This window comes from Falco punctatus (genome assembly GCF_963210335.1).
Source record: "Falco punctatus genome assembly, chromosome: 14".
Lineage (NCBI taxonomy): Eukaryota > Metazoa > Chordata > Aves > Falconiformes > Falconidae > Falco > Falco punctatus.
Window position 1 is genome coordinate 22,304,282 of NC_137594.1, and position 16,124 is coordinate 22,320,405.

Consider the following 16,124-nt stretch of genomic DNA (forward strand, 5'->3'; position numbering starts at 1 on the left):
AAATGCACACACCAGGGTGAACGTGGTGGGACCAAGACACACTGCAACACCAACCCTTGGCATCCTGGCCACGGGGATTCAGCACATAAGCATGGCTGAGGCAGGCAGAAGGGTGCCAGGAACGGGTAAGCACTAAAGGTGGCTTTGGGCCGCGCTCGGTAACTGAGCGGCTGCACGGCCTGGGCGCTGCGAGCGCGGGGCAGATGGCGGGACGGCGGCTCGGTGGGGCACAGCACATCCCCACGCTCCGACGGCAGCGTGTCCCCCGCTCCCGTGCCGTGTGCTCCGCCCGCCGGTGGGCTGCCGGCCCACGGGCCGCTCCGGGACCCCCAGGCCCTGCCAGAGCCAAGGGCTGCCGGGGCCTGGCCGCTGCGCCGCGGCCTTGAGGGGAGGCGGGTGTTTTGCAGCAGTCAGCGGCCCCCGAGGGTGCGGGCGGCCGGGCTGGATGTGTGTGCGCCTCTCGGGGGCGTGGGGGCTGGTTGTTTTCCCCTCCCTTCGGTCGGGCTGACCCCGCGGGCCGCGGGAGGGAGGCACAGGCCTTGCTCTGGCGGGCCGGGCGCGTCCTCCAGGGGCCCAGCGCCGCGCCCCGTCGCCGCAGCCCCCCGGCAACCTCCCGTCCCCGCCGCCCCTTCGGCCCCCGCCTCTCAAGGACGGCCAGGCCGCGGCTGCCGCCGCCCGGCCCTCCCTCCGCCTGCCCCCGCCCCACCGCCTCACCGCCACGGCAACGGCAACGGCAACGGCAGCGGCACGGGCGGCGCGGGGGCGGCGGCGCGGCCTGCAGCCTCCCCCGCACCGCCCCTCGGCGGCCTGTCCCTGAGGGACCCCCTGCCCCAGACAGGCCCCGGGCTGCCCGCGCGCTCCCGGGCGCTGCCCGTGCCACCGAAACCGGGAACCAAACCTGGCCACACCAGCGCAGCATTAAGAAGCAGCCGCTCCCTTATTGCAGCGCTGGGCGCTTGGGGGGTCTCCGCACATCAAGCACACCTGTGTAATGTCACAGTTACATTTAGACACAAAATTACAAGGCCGTACACTCCCAGTTGCAACCACTGGTTAGTAATTTGTGTATAACTGTAATATTTGCTGTGTCACCCTTTGCTGTTGCTAGACTTGCTCAGGGGAAGGGTCTTTGCCTGGGCAAGGGTCTTCTTGACCGGTGGGCGTGATTTTTAGTGTTATAATGAAGGGAGTTCCCTTCAGGACGCCTTAAAAGTACGTTTTGTTGCCAGGTTGGGCGGCTGGATATTGGCCTTGCCGAGCTGTCCAGTAACTCATCCTACACACACTAGAACCTGGGCGCTCTGGTTGTGGCCTGCAGGGTAAGGACTAAGGTACTATGGTCTATAGCACGGGGACTCCCAGTAACCGTCTGGGATAACGGGCAGCACAGCGATCACACCTCACTGGTCAGTAAGTGCTAACAAAATCCTAACACGGAGGTTAACTCCCTAAGATCAAAATGATCTCATAACGAACTGTTACATAAACACAAACTATAGAAAGATTCAGTAAAATCTTAAGAGAATCTACAATACCTGGGCCCAGCCCGCGCCCCCTGGGCTGCCCCAGTGCACCCTGCCGCTGGCCTCCGCACCTCCCTGGCCGCAGGCTCCCAAGAGCTGCCGCTGCACCCCGGGGAGCCGGGCCCTGCCGGCAGCCCCTCCCTGCAGATTTTGGGGTGAAATGAGGGGGAAGCCGCCAAACCCAGCCTGCCGGGGCTTTGCCATCAGCCCCTCAGAGAGCACAAGGCTGCTCTGAAACTCGCAGGTTTCACTCTCTAACAAAAATCAACCCTCCCCAACAGAAAGCCAAGATTCTCACCCAAAAGCTGCCAGCAAGATGTGGTGGAGAGGCCTTTCTTTTTAATTTTTTTTTTCTTTTACAATTGGCAGTTCATTAGGCTGGAAGCAGGGTCAGGGGCTAAACTTTTGTTTTCTGGTTATTGTTCTGGTTAGGAAGCCCCAGACGGATGGATGTTCACGTTTGGTGCTCTGTCACGGTGGCTGCAGCCATCACAGCTCCAAGGATGCAGGGTACAACCCATACATGTCAAGAAGCATCACTGTGGGTGATTCCTGCTATTTGCAGCTGGTTACTGTTTCCCGCACAAAGCATGGTGGGACCAAGCCCTCATCCCTCCATCCCTCCCCAGTACTTCTCACCAGATCTTAGATGTCAGAAGTCATTAAAAAAACGGCCAAAGCGAACATACATTGTGGTTACAAAACTGTGTGTATTCAGTACACACAGTTATCTGGCCTTCGCGTGTGCTGCTGCAGTATCTGTTGTTATTGCTGCGTCAAAAGCAGATACTACACAACCAGCGGGATGCACAACACCCCAGCTTCTCAGGGATTTTGCAGATACTCCCCCTGTGTGGCATTCCGTCAGGGCCGTGAGTTGGATCAGCGCTGACGAGCGATCGACTAATCAGAAGGGCTATCCATGCTGAGGATGGACTTTGGCAGAGTCCTTTCCTTCCTGGCCGCCGCCGTAGGATGCTAAGCTGGTTCTTGTGCAATCGCGGAGGCAGCATGTTTGCGTGGGGGAGAAGGATGAGCTGCTGGAAGGCGATATAAGGCACCGGGCTGGGAGCACAAGAGATCCAGGGCAGCGGTGGGTGGAGGAGCAGAGAGTGGCCTAGCGATGGTAAGTGGGATGAGAACAAGGTGAGATTTTGATGCTGGCGGGGTGTACCAGGACTGCTGCAGTGAGCAAGGAGCAGGGTGGGGAATAATCCCTCCTCGCCTGGAGGTCACAGCTGGTCGGGGTTGGGTGGAAGGTGTACACCATGTGCTGCCAGACCAGAGCAGGGCTTTTGGCATTAGCTTTGCCCCGCTGTCAGTGCACCTGCAGGGCAGAGGGGTGGCCGGGCAGAGCATTGCTCCAGCCGCCAGCCCTGGCTCACTCATACCCATGTCTCTGATAAGGAGACACCAATGTCCAGAGCTCGTCCAGCACCGTGCTGTTCCTTTCCCTAAGGAAATCCATTATCTGTACCAACAGGGAGATCCATTTAATCTGTGGCTCTGTGGCATTAATTTTAGTTGTGTTCAAGGCTTTGGGGTTTTTTTATCCCATTGTCTTATTGTTATGGATGTGGGTTACTGTAAAAGTGAGGATCCCTTTTCAAATCCTAACTCTTCAGAAGAGCTGTAGTGGGAAGAGGGAAGCTCTTTTCCTCCTTGGAGAGCCTGGACTGATGCCTCAGCTGTGTGGTTTTACTCAAAGTGCCTGTTCTTACTGAAATGTGGCTTTATCATTGTTAGTACATGCCTACAGCTCCGAGGTCTGGTTTCTCCCACTCTCTCTTGCGGAAATAGCTACTTAAATCCAGGACTAATAGCTACCTAAATTCATTTGACCCTTGTGTTAGCCTGCAGGGGGGAGGCGCTGCTGCTCTGGCCCTTTGGGATAGGAAATTACTTTGTACTGTTGAACCTAAAGTTTTTGGAGGAAATACAGTACAGAAATTATCCCAGCCATGCTTGAGGTTGGCTCTTTCTGAATGACTGCAAACATCTCCAGTGAGCGGGCTAAAAACCCAGGTTACCCAGAGTCTGCTTGTTTTTACAGGAAAGGATTGTGAGATGTTGGCTGCTGGTCTTTGCTCTCTGCCTGGCTGGCTGTGAAGGCAACAAGAGTGAGTCTCTCTGTACACTGTCCCTGCTGGGTCACAAGCAGGTAGTATGGAAAGGAGAGGTCAAATGCTCCCCTGATTCATGTCCTGGTTCCACATTCAGGGCACTGCTGAAGGCTGCTAAGGAGGGACAGCAGAGCAGGGCTGGGATGGGGCAGGAACCGGGGTGACAAATTAGAACCGTGGCAAATTAGGCAGAGACCTCAGGCTCTCCATCCCAGCCGCATATGGTATATAACCTGTGGAGAGAGGCACAGGTGCTGTGACATGCCACCACTCTCCTTGGTAGCTGGTGGCAGGCTCCATAGCTCTGATCCAGATCACAGTCATGCTGAGGAGGCCTCCCAGGCTCCCAGTCCCATCCTTGCAGGCAAGCCAAGGTGGCAGGTTCTTCTCCAGTTGTGTCTGCTCTAGCTCTAGGCAAAGGTCTCAGCCCCTGCGAGCTGTGCAAGGCTTCATGCTGTGGGGTGAGTTCACTCTTGCAACTCTTGTAGGGGAGGTATTCTTGCTGAGTTTCAGCCTACTTGCCTTCCCTTTGCTGCAGGTGAGCTGATGAGCCCGCATGGCCTGAGGCAAGGGGTTGCCTTCCATCTCAAGAGGAGCCCAGACCCCTGCCTGTCAAACCCGTGCCAACATCAGGGGGACTGCCAGGTGGCAGAGGACAGACCACATTGCAGCTGCAAACCGGGCTTCACAGGGACGTTCTGCCAAGGTAGGGCTGGGGATGCTGGTGAGCCCTCCCTGGTCTGTCCACAGACACCAGAGGGAAGGGTAGTGGGCACGGCGCACTGGTGTTACCGCTGCCCTCCACCACAGGCTGCAGGAGCATGTCTCAGCTCCTGGTTCAGGTGCATTCCCTGCCACCACCACCACGTCCTGACTGCACGTTGGTACAAGACCCAGTCACAGGCCTTCTCCTTCCTCCCCAGAAGTCTTAGTTCCTTAATTCCTTGGCCGTGGTGCTATGGTGTAACTATGCCAGAACAGCAGGGCATGCTGCGGAGCACAGCTGCCTCAGCTTCAGAACAAGCACACGCACTCCGGCACAGCTACAGTGAAGCCCCTTCCAGACACCGGCCAAAAACTGTGCCGCCTTCATCTGAAAGAGAGGGTGGCTGTCCCTGTCCGGTGCCCTTGGCAGACTGCAGTGATTCTGTAGACAGTAGGCAGCTCTCAAAAGGGGTCAGACCTGCAGCATCTGCCTTTGATGCCTTGAGCTTAAGGACTGTGTCTGTTCAGAGTGGCAGCAGCCATGGACTTGTGCAGGTCTTAGGCAACCAGCAGAGTGACAGACCCTCATTAACTTCTGTGTGTTCCCAAAGGTGCGGGGTTTGCCCAGTGCCTCTGGAGAGCCCTGCCAGCAGCCTCCAGCAAGGCTGGGATGAGGGTCTGTTGAGCTCAGTGGGACTATGCCATCCTATAGCTGGCCTAGGGCTCCTTCAGGCCTCTTCCTTATTGCTATTGCAGATGGCTTTTTCCCCTAGATGTGGTATTGAAATTGGCCTGTGCGGAAGAGTACATGAAGATGATGGTGAGGAAGGAGGTGTTTGAACTCTTGAAAATCCCCTGGGAGCTTGTCCACTTGAAGAACCAGGCATGCAAGGTCTCAGAAAGGGAAGAAGAGGGTGAGCTGTTCTTTGCAGCCACTCTTACAGGTGAAAACCACACTGCCTGTGGATCAGTAATTCAGGTGAGGATCCAGCAGAGTATAGCTCTGAAACCGTGAGAGGAGCAGACATGCTGAGTGGGGGACAGCAAGGGGAAGCCCTGGAGGCTTTTTCTTTTATATCTGGGTGCTGCAAAGTTCTCGTTCCCTTGAAAGGCTTCCATGGGGGCTGTCAGAAAGTTTTTCTGCCTCCACCAAACTCCCGCTGGTAGCACATCTTGTCTTATTCAGCAGAGCATGGAAGTCTCAGCACACTGTTTACCAGCTGGTAACAGCCCTTGGCTTTCTGGCAGCCTCCTCTGAGCTCTGCAGCCCTGGTTATAGCTCCTTGGTCCCTCACTTAATTCATGGGTCATGGTGGGTGCAGAGGAACCAGTGCCCCAGCTCTGTGTTGCACAGAAGAGCCCTCACCTGTGGTCACTATGCTGACTCCTGTCCTCCAGTGACTGTTACCAGTAGCCCCTGGATATGGGGCTTGAGCAAAACCCCGGCAGATATCCAGAAGACCTGGGGCAGCTATAGCTGAGTTGCACCATCTGAACCAAAGCTTGGAGCTCTGTGTGTGGACTTAGACATGGTCTGGAGACTTGGTTTCTGTGTTGTTCCAGCAAAACGGCTCCCACGTGTCATACTCCAATGTCATTGAGTCAGAGCGGGAAGTGCACAGGGGCATGATCTCCCGGAGTTTTCAGCTGGAGGTGCATTTCTCCTGCATCTATGCCTACAAGCAGGTGGTGAGCCTGCCCTTCACTCTCACTGCTGTTGACAAGTGAGTGGTCCTTCTTTGCCTTCCTGCTGACATGGTATCTTTAAGCTTGCAGAAAAATAGCGGCCTCCAATGAGGTGATCTGCAAAGGCCCTGGGGAGCCACTAAAGAGCTCTGAGAGCAATGCCAGGTCAGGGTGCTTCCCTTTCTCATCCCAACACGGTTTTTCAACACAAGATTTGGGCCTGGAACAGAGCCAAAGAGGGGCACGCACAATCTACCTTTCTCCTATCCTCACTGCTTGAAACCAACTTCTAAAAAATAAAGGGTGGGTACAGGGAGATGCCCCCATCAGGCCCCTGTGGAGGTGCAGGTTAGGACCCCTGGGTTGCCTTTCTTGTAGCCCTCACTGGCCAGCTGGTCAGTGGGAACCTCTGGAGCTCCTGGCCTCTGTCCATAGATGGTACAGACGTACCAGCTGGGAGGCAGCCCAGGGCCTGGCTCTCACGAGGCTCCACCGGGAGCAGAGGCACGTCCAGAGTCAGTGCACTCATGCCAGTGGCCTGACTTGTGCTACGTCCCTCCTGCCTTCTCATCCTGCTCGTGAGCTCTTCTCCTCCCCTCTCAGGCTGGTGCAGTTCATGGTCAGAGAAGGGCACTTCAACGTCAGCATGAGACTGTACAAGACCTCCTCCTACCTCCAGCCCTATCACCTGCCAACCGCGACCATCCCCATCACCAACACGGTCTATGTCCTGCTGAAGATAGAAGGACAACGCCAGCTCAAGTACTTCCTGCTGAGCATTGACGACTGCTGGGCCACGCCAAGCGTGGATCCCTACCAGGATGTGCAGCACAAGCTCATTGAGAAGGGGTGAGTGGAGTGTCCCTAGTGCGTCTGGTCTCCTTGCACCATGAGCACAGTCACATCTCTTTGCTGGGTGCTAAGGACAGGTTGCTGTGAGGGAGCCATAAGCATTGACACCATCAGTGTTTGTAGGTGGAACCCATGGTGGACACTGTCATTAAGTGGAACAGCCCCACGGCTGAGCCCCCTGAGTGCTTTGAACCGAGTCCCCTCTCCTGACCCTGCTCTGCTGCCAGTAGTGCTGCCTTCCCTCTAGCATGGCTCCTGACCAGCTGGGGAGGCAAAGGGCAAGGATGGGAGAGGGGAGACCTTGCTGGGATTTGCAAAGAGAGGTCTCAACTGAAGAGCTTGCATTAGAGGTGGCTGTAGTCAAGCTAAAGCCAGTAACGTGGATAGCTGGGAAGTGGGAGCCACAGCCCGGCTCACTGCACCCAGAGCAGCTGTGGCCCCACAGAGCAAGGCATGAGGCAGCTCCTGTGCTGGTAACACCTCCCCGAGCTGGGCACAATGCAGGGTGCCAAGGAAAGGCATCCCCACTGGCACCGAGAAAGAAATAGTCCTGTTCAGCCAAGCCTGGGGGCTGCTCCCAGTCCCTGCCTGCTCTGGTGTCCCAGGCTGGGATGCTCCCCCTTTTTTCGCCATCTGCTCACTCAGCCATTGTGTCCCAGGTGTCCCCATGATGAGACAGTGACTTACCTGAATGCCATTGGAGAGAGCACTACTGCCAAGTTCAGCTTCCAGATGTTTCAGTTTGTTGGTTACCCTGAGGTGTTCCTGCACTGCCGTGTCCAGCTCTGCCTCCCTGACAGCCTGGAGCCCTGTGCCAAGGTGAGCCCTCCCGGGGTCTGCGCTATGCCCTGGCCGGCCCGGGGACCTCCCTTCCATAGGCCTGCTGTTTGGAGAAGGGGCTCTGCTCTGGTTTCGGGTGCCTCAGCACAATAAACATCTCCCAGCAGCAGGAGCTCACCCCAGCACCCTGAACTAAAGGTCTTGAACCCACCAGAGAGCTCCTTCCCCTCTTCCCTCTGCCGGGTGTTTGCAGGAGGAGAGGTTTATGCTAGGACCAAGGCTAAGGGCCTTCAGGAGCCAGCTCCTCTCATGCTCCAGGGTCTTGGCTGCTCCCAGGCTGCAGCCCCAACTGTGTCTCTGCCAGGGAGAGACCACCAGGGTGGCTCTTGCCCCCCGGAGCAGGCTTCTCCCCTGCCCTCTGATCCCATCACCCTTCCCTTGACTTTGTTGACAGCAATGCCCCAGGCACTGGAGGAGCAAGCGGGCACTGGCAGATGACTACAATAAGATTGTCTCCTATGGGCCCATCCACCTGCTGACTGCTCCTTCCCTGGGAGCGGAGACCCACCATTCCAGGACTGACCAACAGGACCTGGGAGGTATGTATGTCCCTCTGAGGAGGGCCGGAGCCACTCAGGACCCTTGCAACTGTCTAGGCAATACCAGGTTATTAAAAAGGGCTGTTAAAATCACTGCCCTGCACAGAAGCTTGGAGTCTTTCAGGTGTCATGGCCGTGCACGGCATGCTCCAGAAGCCAGACCAGCACAGAGAGGTTAGCTCTGCGTGAGTGGCTCCGTACCAGGCACGGGTCAGGCTGAGCAGAGGAGCTGGGAGGGAGCAACCAGGAGCCAGAAGGCTGTCGGTGCAGCGCCCTGCACAAGGAAGGCTGGGTTTTCAGGCGGCACGTCTGCAAGGCAGGCTCCTTCTGAGCACCTAGGTCAATCCAGGAGATCCAAGCAGTGGTCCAGGACCAGGGCTGGGGGCAAGCCCACCTACAGTATCGCTCTGACCAGGCATGAATGCTGAGCTAAATGGAAGCCCTGGGCAGCAGGTGTGGGTGGAGGCCCCAGGTGAGGCCAGTTGGGGTGACCAAGCGCTGTTCGTGCCCTTGGGGCCCTGAGGTAGCCCCAGCTCCAGGGGCTCTTGCCCTTCACCGCAGAGGACTTCCCCCAAATCTGCCCTCAGCCAGGAGATGCCGTGCCAGGGCTCAGCGCTGGCTCGGGGCACCCAGATGTGTAACCAACCTTTCTCTTCAGTAGGACCCAGCCCGTGGCTCCCCGGGGCCCTCATCCTGCTGTGTGTGCTTGGTGCACTCACTGTGGCTGCTGCGGCCGCCAGCGTGTGGCAGCGGATGGTGTAGAAAATGGCTGTTCCCAAATAAATGTGACAATAGCAGAGAAGCTCTTGCTGTGTATTTACAGGGGGTTTGGGGAAGGAGGTAGATGTAAGTTGGATGCAAATGTTGGTGCTTGAAGGATGAGTCACATCAGAGCATTTCTGTTCCCTGTAGCATCCTGAGGACTTTCTCATCCCCTCCTGGCCCACGCTCTCTAGGCTCAAAACATGTACCCAGGGATGGGAGGGTCTTTCCTCCTGCTTTTCTCCTCCCCAGAGTCACCCAGGTGTGTGGGGAGCTGAAGGTACCCAGACTAGATACTTGCTCACCAAAGCTGGACTTTGCATGGCTCTGTGTGACACAGATGTAGCATTAGTAGAGGAAGGGCTGCTCTGCATGTGCACACACACGTGTACATACACTTACCCATACAGATTTCTTCCTTCATTCAGGACAGATTTCTCCTTTCCTTCATGACAAATTGCCAGCAAGATTTTTGCCCATCAGTACATCCCTAATATAAAGCAAATAACAAACAACATTGTAAGCATCAAAGACTAAGTCCATAGTGCTCAGGCAGCTGGCAGAGAATTAATACGAAAACAGGTAAGAAGACAAGCGTTCTCCCTACAAGGCGGCGCTGCACATGCATTTGAGTGAGGCACGGTGTCCTCACGGAAATCGTTGCTGGCCCGAGGGTGCTTTGCAGGGAGGACGTCCAGCAAATCCCTGACCGAGGAGCTTGGCTGCGGTCCATTTGGAGAGGATGTATCGCGAAGGAGCTCATGGGATTTCTCTTTTTTTTTTTTTTTTTTTGCTAATTCCCAGACCTGAACCTTGTGAGTGTGGGCTGGAGTGAGTCAGTCCTCCTACCTCCAACAGCAGGAAAACCCACCACCAGGCTGGTCCAGCACCAGGGGCTATCTAGTGAAGAGGGGGGTGGCTCCACCCTGGCTGAAGGCAGGCAAGGCATGGGCCCCCTCCTCGCTCCTGCAAGAGCCCCTGAGGAGTGCGATGAAGTGCCAGGGGCACTTTGAGACCATGGGGGAGCCACAGCCTGGAGGGGCTTTGGCAAAAGGTTTGCTCCAGAGGTCCTCGGCCAAGGCAGGCCACTAGGAATGAAACAGCTGAAGCAAAGAGCCTTGCTAAGGTGGACCATGCCCACTGAAGGGTAAACTGATCCCTCATCCTCCGTGGGGAAGCTGCATCCATCGGGATCGATGCGCTCTCAGCAGGCACATACATCGGGAGGGAGGGAGATCTAGCCAGCAGCTAGTCCTGGGAAACTGAGGCGTTTTTTTCACGTTTGATGATGTGGGAGATGGAGCCCATGGTCTCCTTTGTCTTTGGGTAGTAGAGGATGACCAGCCAGATGAGTATGAAGACTCCTGCAGGGAAAGGAAGGCAAACACTCAGCAGTAGCAGCAGGAGATGGTGGGAAGCATCCTACTGGGGTGCTGCCAGCACTTCCCTGCTGCTTCCAGAGGACTCCCCCAACTTGCTCCTACAGGAGGGTCTCCCCCTGCTTCAGGTAAGCCATTTGGCTGGGACGTGGCCTGGGTGGATAATGTCCCTATTCCTCTTCCAAGGAGCAGCTTTCTTGGAGGAAACCCACCCCTGGTGGAGTGGATGTGGTTGGGACCTGCTGCTTGACATGCCCTGCCGAAGGGAAGGGCATGACAGTGCTGGGAAGATGCTGGTGCCTTGCGACCCCTGGTCAGCCCACTGCTGGTCTGGCTCCTGCCTCCTCCCTCTTCCCCACCCAAGGCCAGGGAGCCCAGCTCGGAGCCGTCCCTGACCTTGGAGACAGTTGAGGATGGTGAAGAGGTAGACCATGGGCGTAGAGGAGGTGCTGTGGGTGAGGAATGCCAGGGCCCAGGTGATGACCAGCAGGCAGAAGAGCCCCATCACCACCAGGGCCACCTTCCAGACTTTGCGGTCTCCCTGCACTGCCCCGTGTCCTGCAGGCGGCAGCTTTTCTGGGTCACCACCCCAAAGACATCTGTGTTGAAGAGGAAGATGAGGCCAAAGTAGGCACAGCTGGTGATGTAGTGGACCAAAACATGTTTGGAAGTGATCCAGCACCTGAAAAGAGACAACCACGGTGCCTCCAGCAGCTCTGCTAGCCCCGGCAGCACCCATGGGAGCCTCCACAGGGGGACATGTTTGGGGATGCGGGGACACCCTTGTGCTGGTGGGGTTTTCCAAGGCCAGGGTGAAGCACGGGGGATAGTGGTGCACATGCGCTGCCCTCAGGTTGCTCTGCTGGGAGGGAGCTGGGGGAAGCTCCATGTGGACCTCCATGACCTGGAAGCCTGCAGGCATGACCAAGGAGGCTCGGCACAAGAGGTGGTGGTGGCTACCACGGCTGTAGCTGCTGTGCTGTAATCACAACTGGGGAAGCGAAGCACAGCGTAAAGCCAAGCAGGATGAGTGCAACCCCCTACTGCCATGCTCCCGGCAGGACCGGGTTACCACTCTGCGTGCCAAAGGGCCACCCAAGCCCTGTGGGTGGTGGCATACACACAGGTGGGCTATGACCTGGTGGTCCGTGGTCTGGATGCTGTATTCTCCATAGCTGCCAACAACTCCTGCCACCCCCTCCACGAGAGCAGGGAAGCCTGGGAGAACAAAGGAGATACATTAAGGAGGCCAGAAAGGCAAGTGGTGGCCAAGGTGGTCATCTTGGGGTCTCTGTGTGGCCCTGTATGTGCTGACCTCTGGGAAGATTTGGCTTAGGGACCCACTGAGGCTGCACAAGTGCCAGGGACGCAACGGTTGCTGCTTGGGACATGATACGGAGAGGGGAGGCCAGCACTTGGCAGGGAGGTTTGAGCTGTCTCCTAACCTCTCCGTGGGATTATCCTCTTCAGTGCCCTGTAAGGTGCCGCAGAGGGCTGGCAATGGAGGAATGAAAACCCTCAAGGACATGACCTGCCCGATGAGCAGGAGACTGGTCCCCAGTGGGATGGAGAGTGCCTGCGGGTGCTTCCCTGAATTTGGTGCGCTGAGCCCAGGTAAGACACTTCCCAGCCCTGCCCGCAGCATTTGGAAGGGCTGCAGGCAGGGTGAGGGCTTGCTCACTCTCTGCCCATCACCCTATTCCCCAGCCAGTCGTAGCCCACTGCCCCTGCTCCTCCCGGCTCTCGCCCAGGCTGGTGGTGCTCATCCCAGCCAAGCAGGCACAGCTTCACCAGGTAGTGGCGGATGTAGGTGCCGAGGACCTTGACAAAGAGGAGGTAGAGGTGACAGCCCTCCAGCACCATCCAGGTGAAGCAGCAGAGCAGGCAGTAGTGGCTGAGCCCCCCCAGGACCTTGCAGGTCCCCAGCTGGGTCCCACCAGAGAGCCCGCTGCTGAGCAGGAAGGCCAAGCTGAGGAGGAGCAGGCTGCCCATGATGTTCATGTGCAGCCCCACGTTGGTGTGGAGGGTTTCCTCGGCCCTGAACCTGGACCTGAGCATCCCCAGGGGGAGCAGAAAAGGCAGGGGTCACAGCTGAGCAGGGCCCCACGCCTATCACAGCAGGTTCATGCAGAGGCACCAGAATTGCCCCACGTTTCTCCCAACCTGATGAGTCCCCGGGGAGCTGCTGGCACATCCTACCTTAAGAAGATGCCAAAGGCGATGGTGAAGATGGAGAAAGCTGTGGCTACCCCGCAGCCAGCAGAGGCAACAGCCATTAAAGCTTCTGCTGCTGTGGACCTGTCCAGAGCCAGGTTCTGCCAGATGTGTGCACATGGGGTTAAACAGACCCTGGACCAGCCTAGAAAGCCCAACCACAGCTACCAGAGCCACAGCTGGTAACTCCGGTGCTCTGCTGCAGAGACCCCGTGCAAGCCCATGGTCTGTCCCCCCGAGAAGGTCTTTGGGGGAGAGCGGGACCGTGGTGGCTCAGAGGAGATGCTGCCTGGAGTGGGGTGAGGGGTGAGTGACGGCTACGGTGACCCACCACGAGCACCCTCCTAGGAGCCTCCACCAGGAGGTGAGACCCCAAGCCTCACTGCTCCAGAGCCTGCCCTGGGCGGGGGGCTGTCTCCACCCTGCACCCACTTTGCTGAGCTGCTGCTGCCCTTGGGTTTAGGACCCGGTCTTGCCTGGGAGCAGCTATAACTATCCCTGTGCGGCTACACGTGACACTCAAAGGGCCACCAAGGTGGGGCAGGCAGTGCAGCCAGGGTGCGAGCAGGAGCTGCAGAGTGGGATTGTCACCAGGAGGAGGGCGAAGAAGGTGAGATGGCCACAGGAGCAGACTGTCCCCTTGTCCCCGGGCTGCGTGACACATCCACTGCCGCTCCAGCCTCCTGCCTGCCCTGCAACAGGCATGGGGTGACAGCCGTGAGTGCCGGGCACAGCACCCGCACCCGGCCCCGTGCCCAGCCCCACCAAGGACTGTACCTTTCCTGGGATCCCAGCAGACACATTGCGGGCTGACACCCCGCAAGGGGGAGAGCAGCAGCAGCCGGCGCCACAGTGCAGTGCGGGGCACCGGGGTTGAGGTGGAGAGAGGGCACGCGGGGCAGCTTCCCGTGGGCGAACGTGAGCTGCACGGGCTTCTGCAGCCTGGAGATGTTTGTCTCTCCTACCGGGATGCCCACCACGGTGTCATTCAGGACCTGCTCCATCCCGTTGACCTCCTGTGTGGGGCAACGCTGCCCGAGCCAAGCTGGCAGGTAGCAAGTGCCAGCGGCCAGAGGGACACCAGCAATGCCAGCTCGTACCTGAAACACGCCAAGCTGCTGGGCGTTGAGGACCATCACAACCACCCGCACTGTGCAGCTGCTCGGGGACTGGAATATCTCCCTAGGGAGCTGGATTTTGCCTGCCTTCCCCTTCCCTGTCATATTCAGCATCCTGGGGTCCTGGGATGAAGAAGAGCAGTGGGCAGTTTCTCACTGGCAGCGTCACCTCTCTGCTCAGGACCCACCGACTTTGCTCCAGGCACCAATTCAGCCCTGTATGGGTGGGTTTTGCTCAGCAACATTGGCAGGACCCCTGGGAGCGGAAGGGGAGAACTTCATCCCCAGCACCCACCAGTGAAGGGGCAGAGCTGGGAGCAGCTCCCAGGAGAGCCCCAACCCATCATCACCCCACAGGACACAGTCCCCTGAGACATCCAGAGAGTGAGAGAGCCTGGGGGTGGGAAGGAGGTGCAAGGTCCCACGTGTCCCTCCTCCACTTCTGCCTCACCCTGACCACCCGCCTGCTGCTGCAATGGCTCCTCAGGTAGGGCTTGTCCCTCCCGAGCACCATTTCATGTGACTTCTTGCTAAGGGATGCTAGAGCTGACACAGGTCCACGACCCAGGGAGCAGGATGGAGGAAGAGCATGCCATGGCACACCAAGCCCCAGGGCGGGAGCCCAGTGATGCTTGGCAGGCACAGGGCCTTCCCAGTGAGGGGTGCATCTCACCTCCGTGGGGGAAAACGTGATGAAGACATCGTGGGTGACAGCCATGCTGACATTCAGGAGCAGCACCTTCAGTCCACTGTGCGGCACCGGCCCCACCGACTGCAGCAGCCTGCAGGACAGAAGGGCTGTGGGACCAGTGGACGTGGGGGGCTGAGCCCTGAACCCCCGCCGTGGCCACCCCTGCGTGCTACCTGAGCCAGCGCTCCCGCAGGCAGGCACAGATGGGGCTGCCAGAGCGCCCCAGCTCCGGGCAGGGCAGGGCTGGGGGGTCTGTCTCGCTCTTCCAACTCCACCATCATGTGGCAGCACCAGTGGTGCCTGTCACCCCACCGCAGGGCTGGGGAGGAGGGGACTGGGATGAGCACTGGGTGCCAATGGCACTGGGTGGGCACCGGGGCCGAGGGTAGGGATGGTGGGGAACACTCACTGGCACAGCTCTCCTGTCCCCCAGCAGCGTCTGGAAGAAAAGCACATTGGGAAATGGGGGGAAGCCCCCAAATCTAGGCCCAGTCCTCCCCCTGCCCACAGGGGAAGGGGGAGGCAGGAGAATCTGGCAGCTGCCAGGCTGGGAAGGGGCAGCCCTGCTACATGGGCTTCACAAAGCAACTGAAGAGCCATCAGGGCTGGTGAAGGCAAAGCCACTACACCTGTGTTGACACATCACCATATCCAGACCCCCAGGGTGGCTTGCAGGAGAGGATGCTTCCAGATTTTCAAATAGCCCCCGGCAGCATTCCCCCACCTCTGCTCACCTCTGCCAGCTCTCTGCACCTCACGGGGGACACTCTCTTCTGGCCCAGCCACATTTTGGGGGGAAACCCCGCCATGGCCTTTGGGTCAACATTTTCCCATGGGAAAACCTACCTGCCAAGGGCACACCCCCCCCAGCGCTGGGGGCACCTGCATCCCCTTCACCCACCACTCACCAGGCAGCAGCAGGAACAGCAGGACAATGCCCAGCAGCAGGTGCATGCTGCTTTGCGGGCTCTCCTGCCCCTGGCTGCCCCACACTTCACTGCCCTCGTCACAGCAGCTCTGCCCCTCCTCAGGCTCTCCCAGGGCTTGCAGCTGCTCCTGAGGCGATAGCCATGCCCTCAGTTCCCTTCTGCGAACCCCTCACACCTTCCTGTGGGTTTGTAAGTGGCCTCCTGCTCCCGCTTGCAGCAGCAGTGATAACCGCCAGAGCCACGCTGCCAGAGCCACGCTGCTCCCCCGTGGCTGCTTCCCCCGGCTGCCTCAGGGCCTTTTCCTTTCCCCTTCTCCCCTCCATCCTGCCGAACACTTGGTCAATGGCCCCCACCAACTCAGCGATGTGTTGGAGCATCCCTCTCCCAAACCGAGCACGCTGCCACGCGTTGCTGCAAGCCGCTGGGGATGAAATACCCCCTTCCCAGGAAGGTCGCCCTGCCCCAGCCAGAAGCTGGGAGCCGGGAGGAGGGGGATGGGCTGCAAGCAGAGCATTGAGGAACTGCTGTGATGGGAGGCATGGTGCTGCACAGGCAAGCGGCACAGCCAGGAGAGCCGCAGCCACTGAGGGGGGCGATTCCCATCCTGCAAAGTCTCCCTCTGCAGATTCCTGTCCTCTGCCAGCCTCCCGGTTTGCTGGGTAGCGACAATCCCTAGAGACTGCAGCAGCTTCCTGAGCCATGGCATCTCCCTCCATCACCCTGACCCCCGCCCCGGCACTGGTCAGAGCACGTTACTGGCTCG

General features: G+C 58.5%; 3 protein-coding genes across 4 annotated transcripts in view; 1 reads left to right on the plus strand and 2 right to left on the minus strand.

Annotated features, from left to right (window-relative positions):
- The window catches only part of DRC7 (dynein regulatory complex subunit 7), a 17,017-nt gene extending 12,823 nt beyond the window's left edge, over nucleotides 1-4,194 (minus strand). For both annotated transcript variants that reach the window (XM_080410955.1, XM_080410956.1), the window contains exon 1: nucleotides 707-4,194. In XM_080410955.1, the coding sequence (XP_080267081.1) occupies nucleotides 707-919 (213 nt within the window). In that variant the 5' untranslated portion in view covers nucleotides 920-4,194. The remainder of the gene's footprint in view (nucleotides 1-706) is intronic.
- On the plus strand, nucleotides 2,636-10,267 carry LOC308073163 (uromodulin-like). The gene is made up of 9 exons (XM_080411044.1): nucleotides 2,636-2,649; nucleotides 3,577-3,643; nucleotides 4,185-4,352; nucleotides 5,125-5,330; nucleotides 5,915-6,075; nucleotides 6,641-6,886; nucleotides 7,549-7,708; nucleotides 8,124-8,268; nucleotides 8,930-10,267. The coding sequence occupies exons 1-9, from the start codon at nucleotides 2,647-2,649 to the stop codon at nucleotides 9,028-9,030; spliced, it is 1,257 nt and encodes a 418-aa protein (XP_080267170.1). The 5' UTR covers nucleotides 2,636-2,646; the 3' UTR covers nucleotides 9,031-10,267.
- LOC308072973 (adhesion G protein-coupled receptor G3-like) lies at nucleotides 9,068-15,738 on the minus strand (the record flags this gene model as incomplete). The annotated part of the gene is given in 15 exon segments (XM_080410616.1): nucleotides 9,068-10,394; nucleotides 10,806-10,958; nucleotides 10,961-11,091; nucleotides 11,534-11,627; nucleotides 12,176-12,459; nucleotides 12,609-12,724; nucleotides 13,215-13,315; nucleotides 13,401-13,438; nucleotides 13,440-13,639; nucleotides 13,724-13,864; nucleotides 14,415-14,523; nucleotides 14,606-14,694; nucleotides 14,807-14,871; nucleotides 15,257-15,519; nucleotides 15,695-15,738. Coding segments are annotated over 15 exon segments (1,944 nt in total). The 3' UTR covers nucleotides 9,068-10,278.
- Between the last annotated feature and the right edge of the window lie 386 nt (nucleotides 15,739-16,124).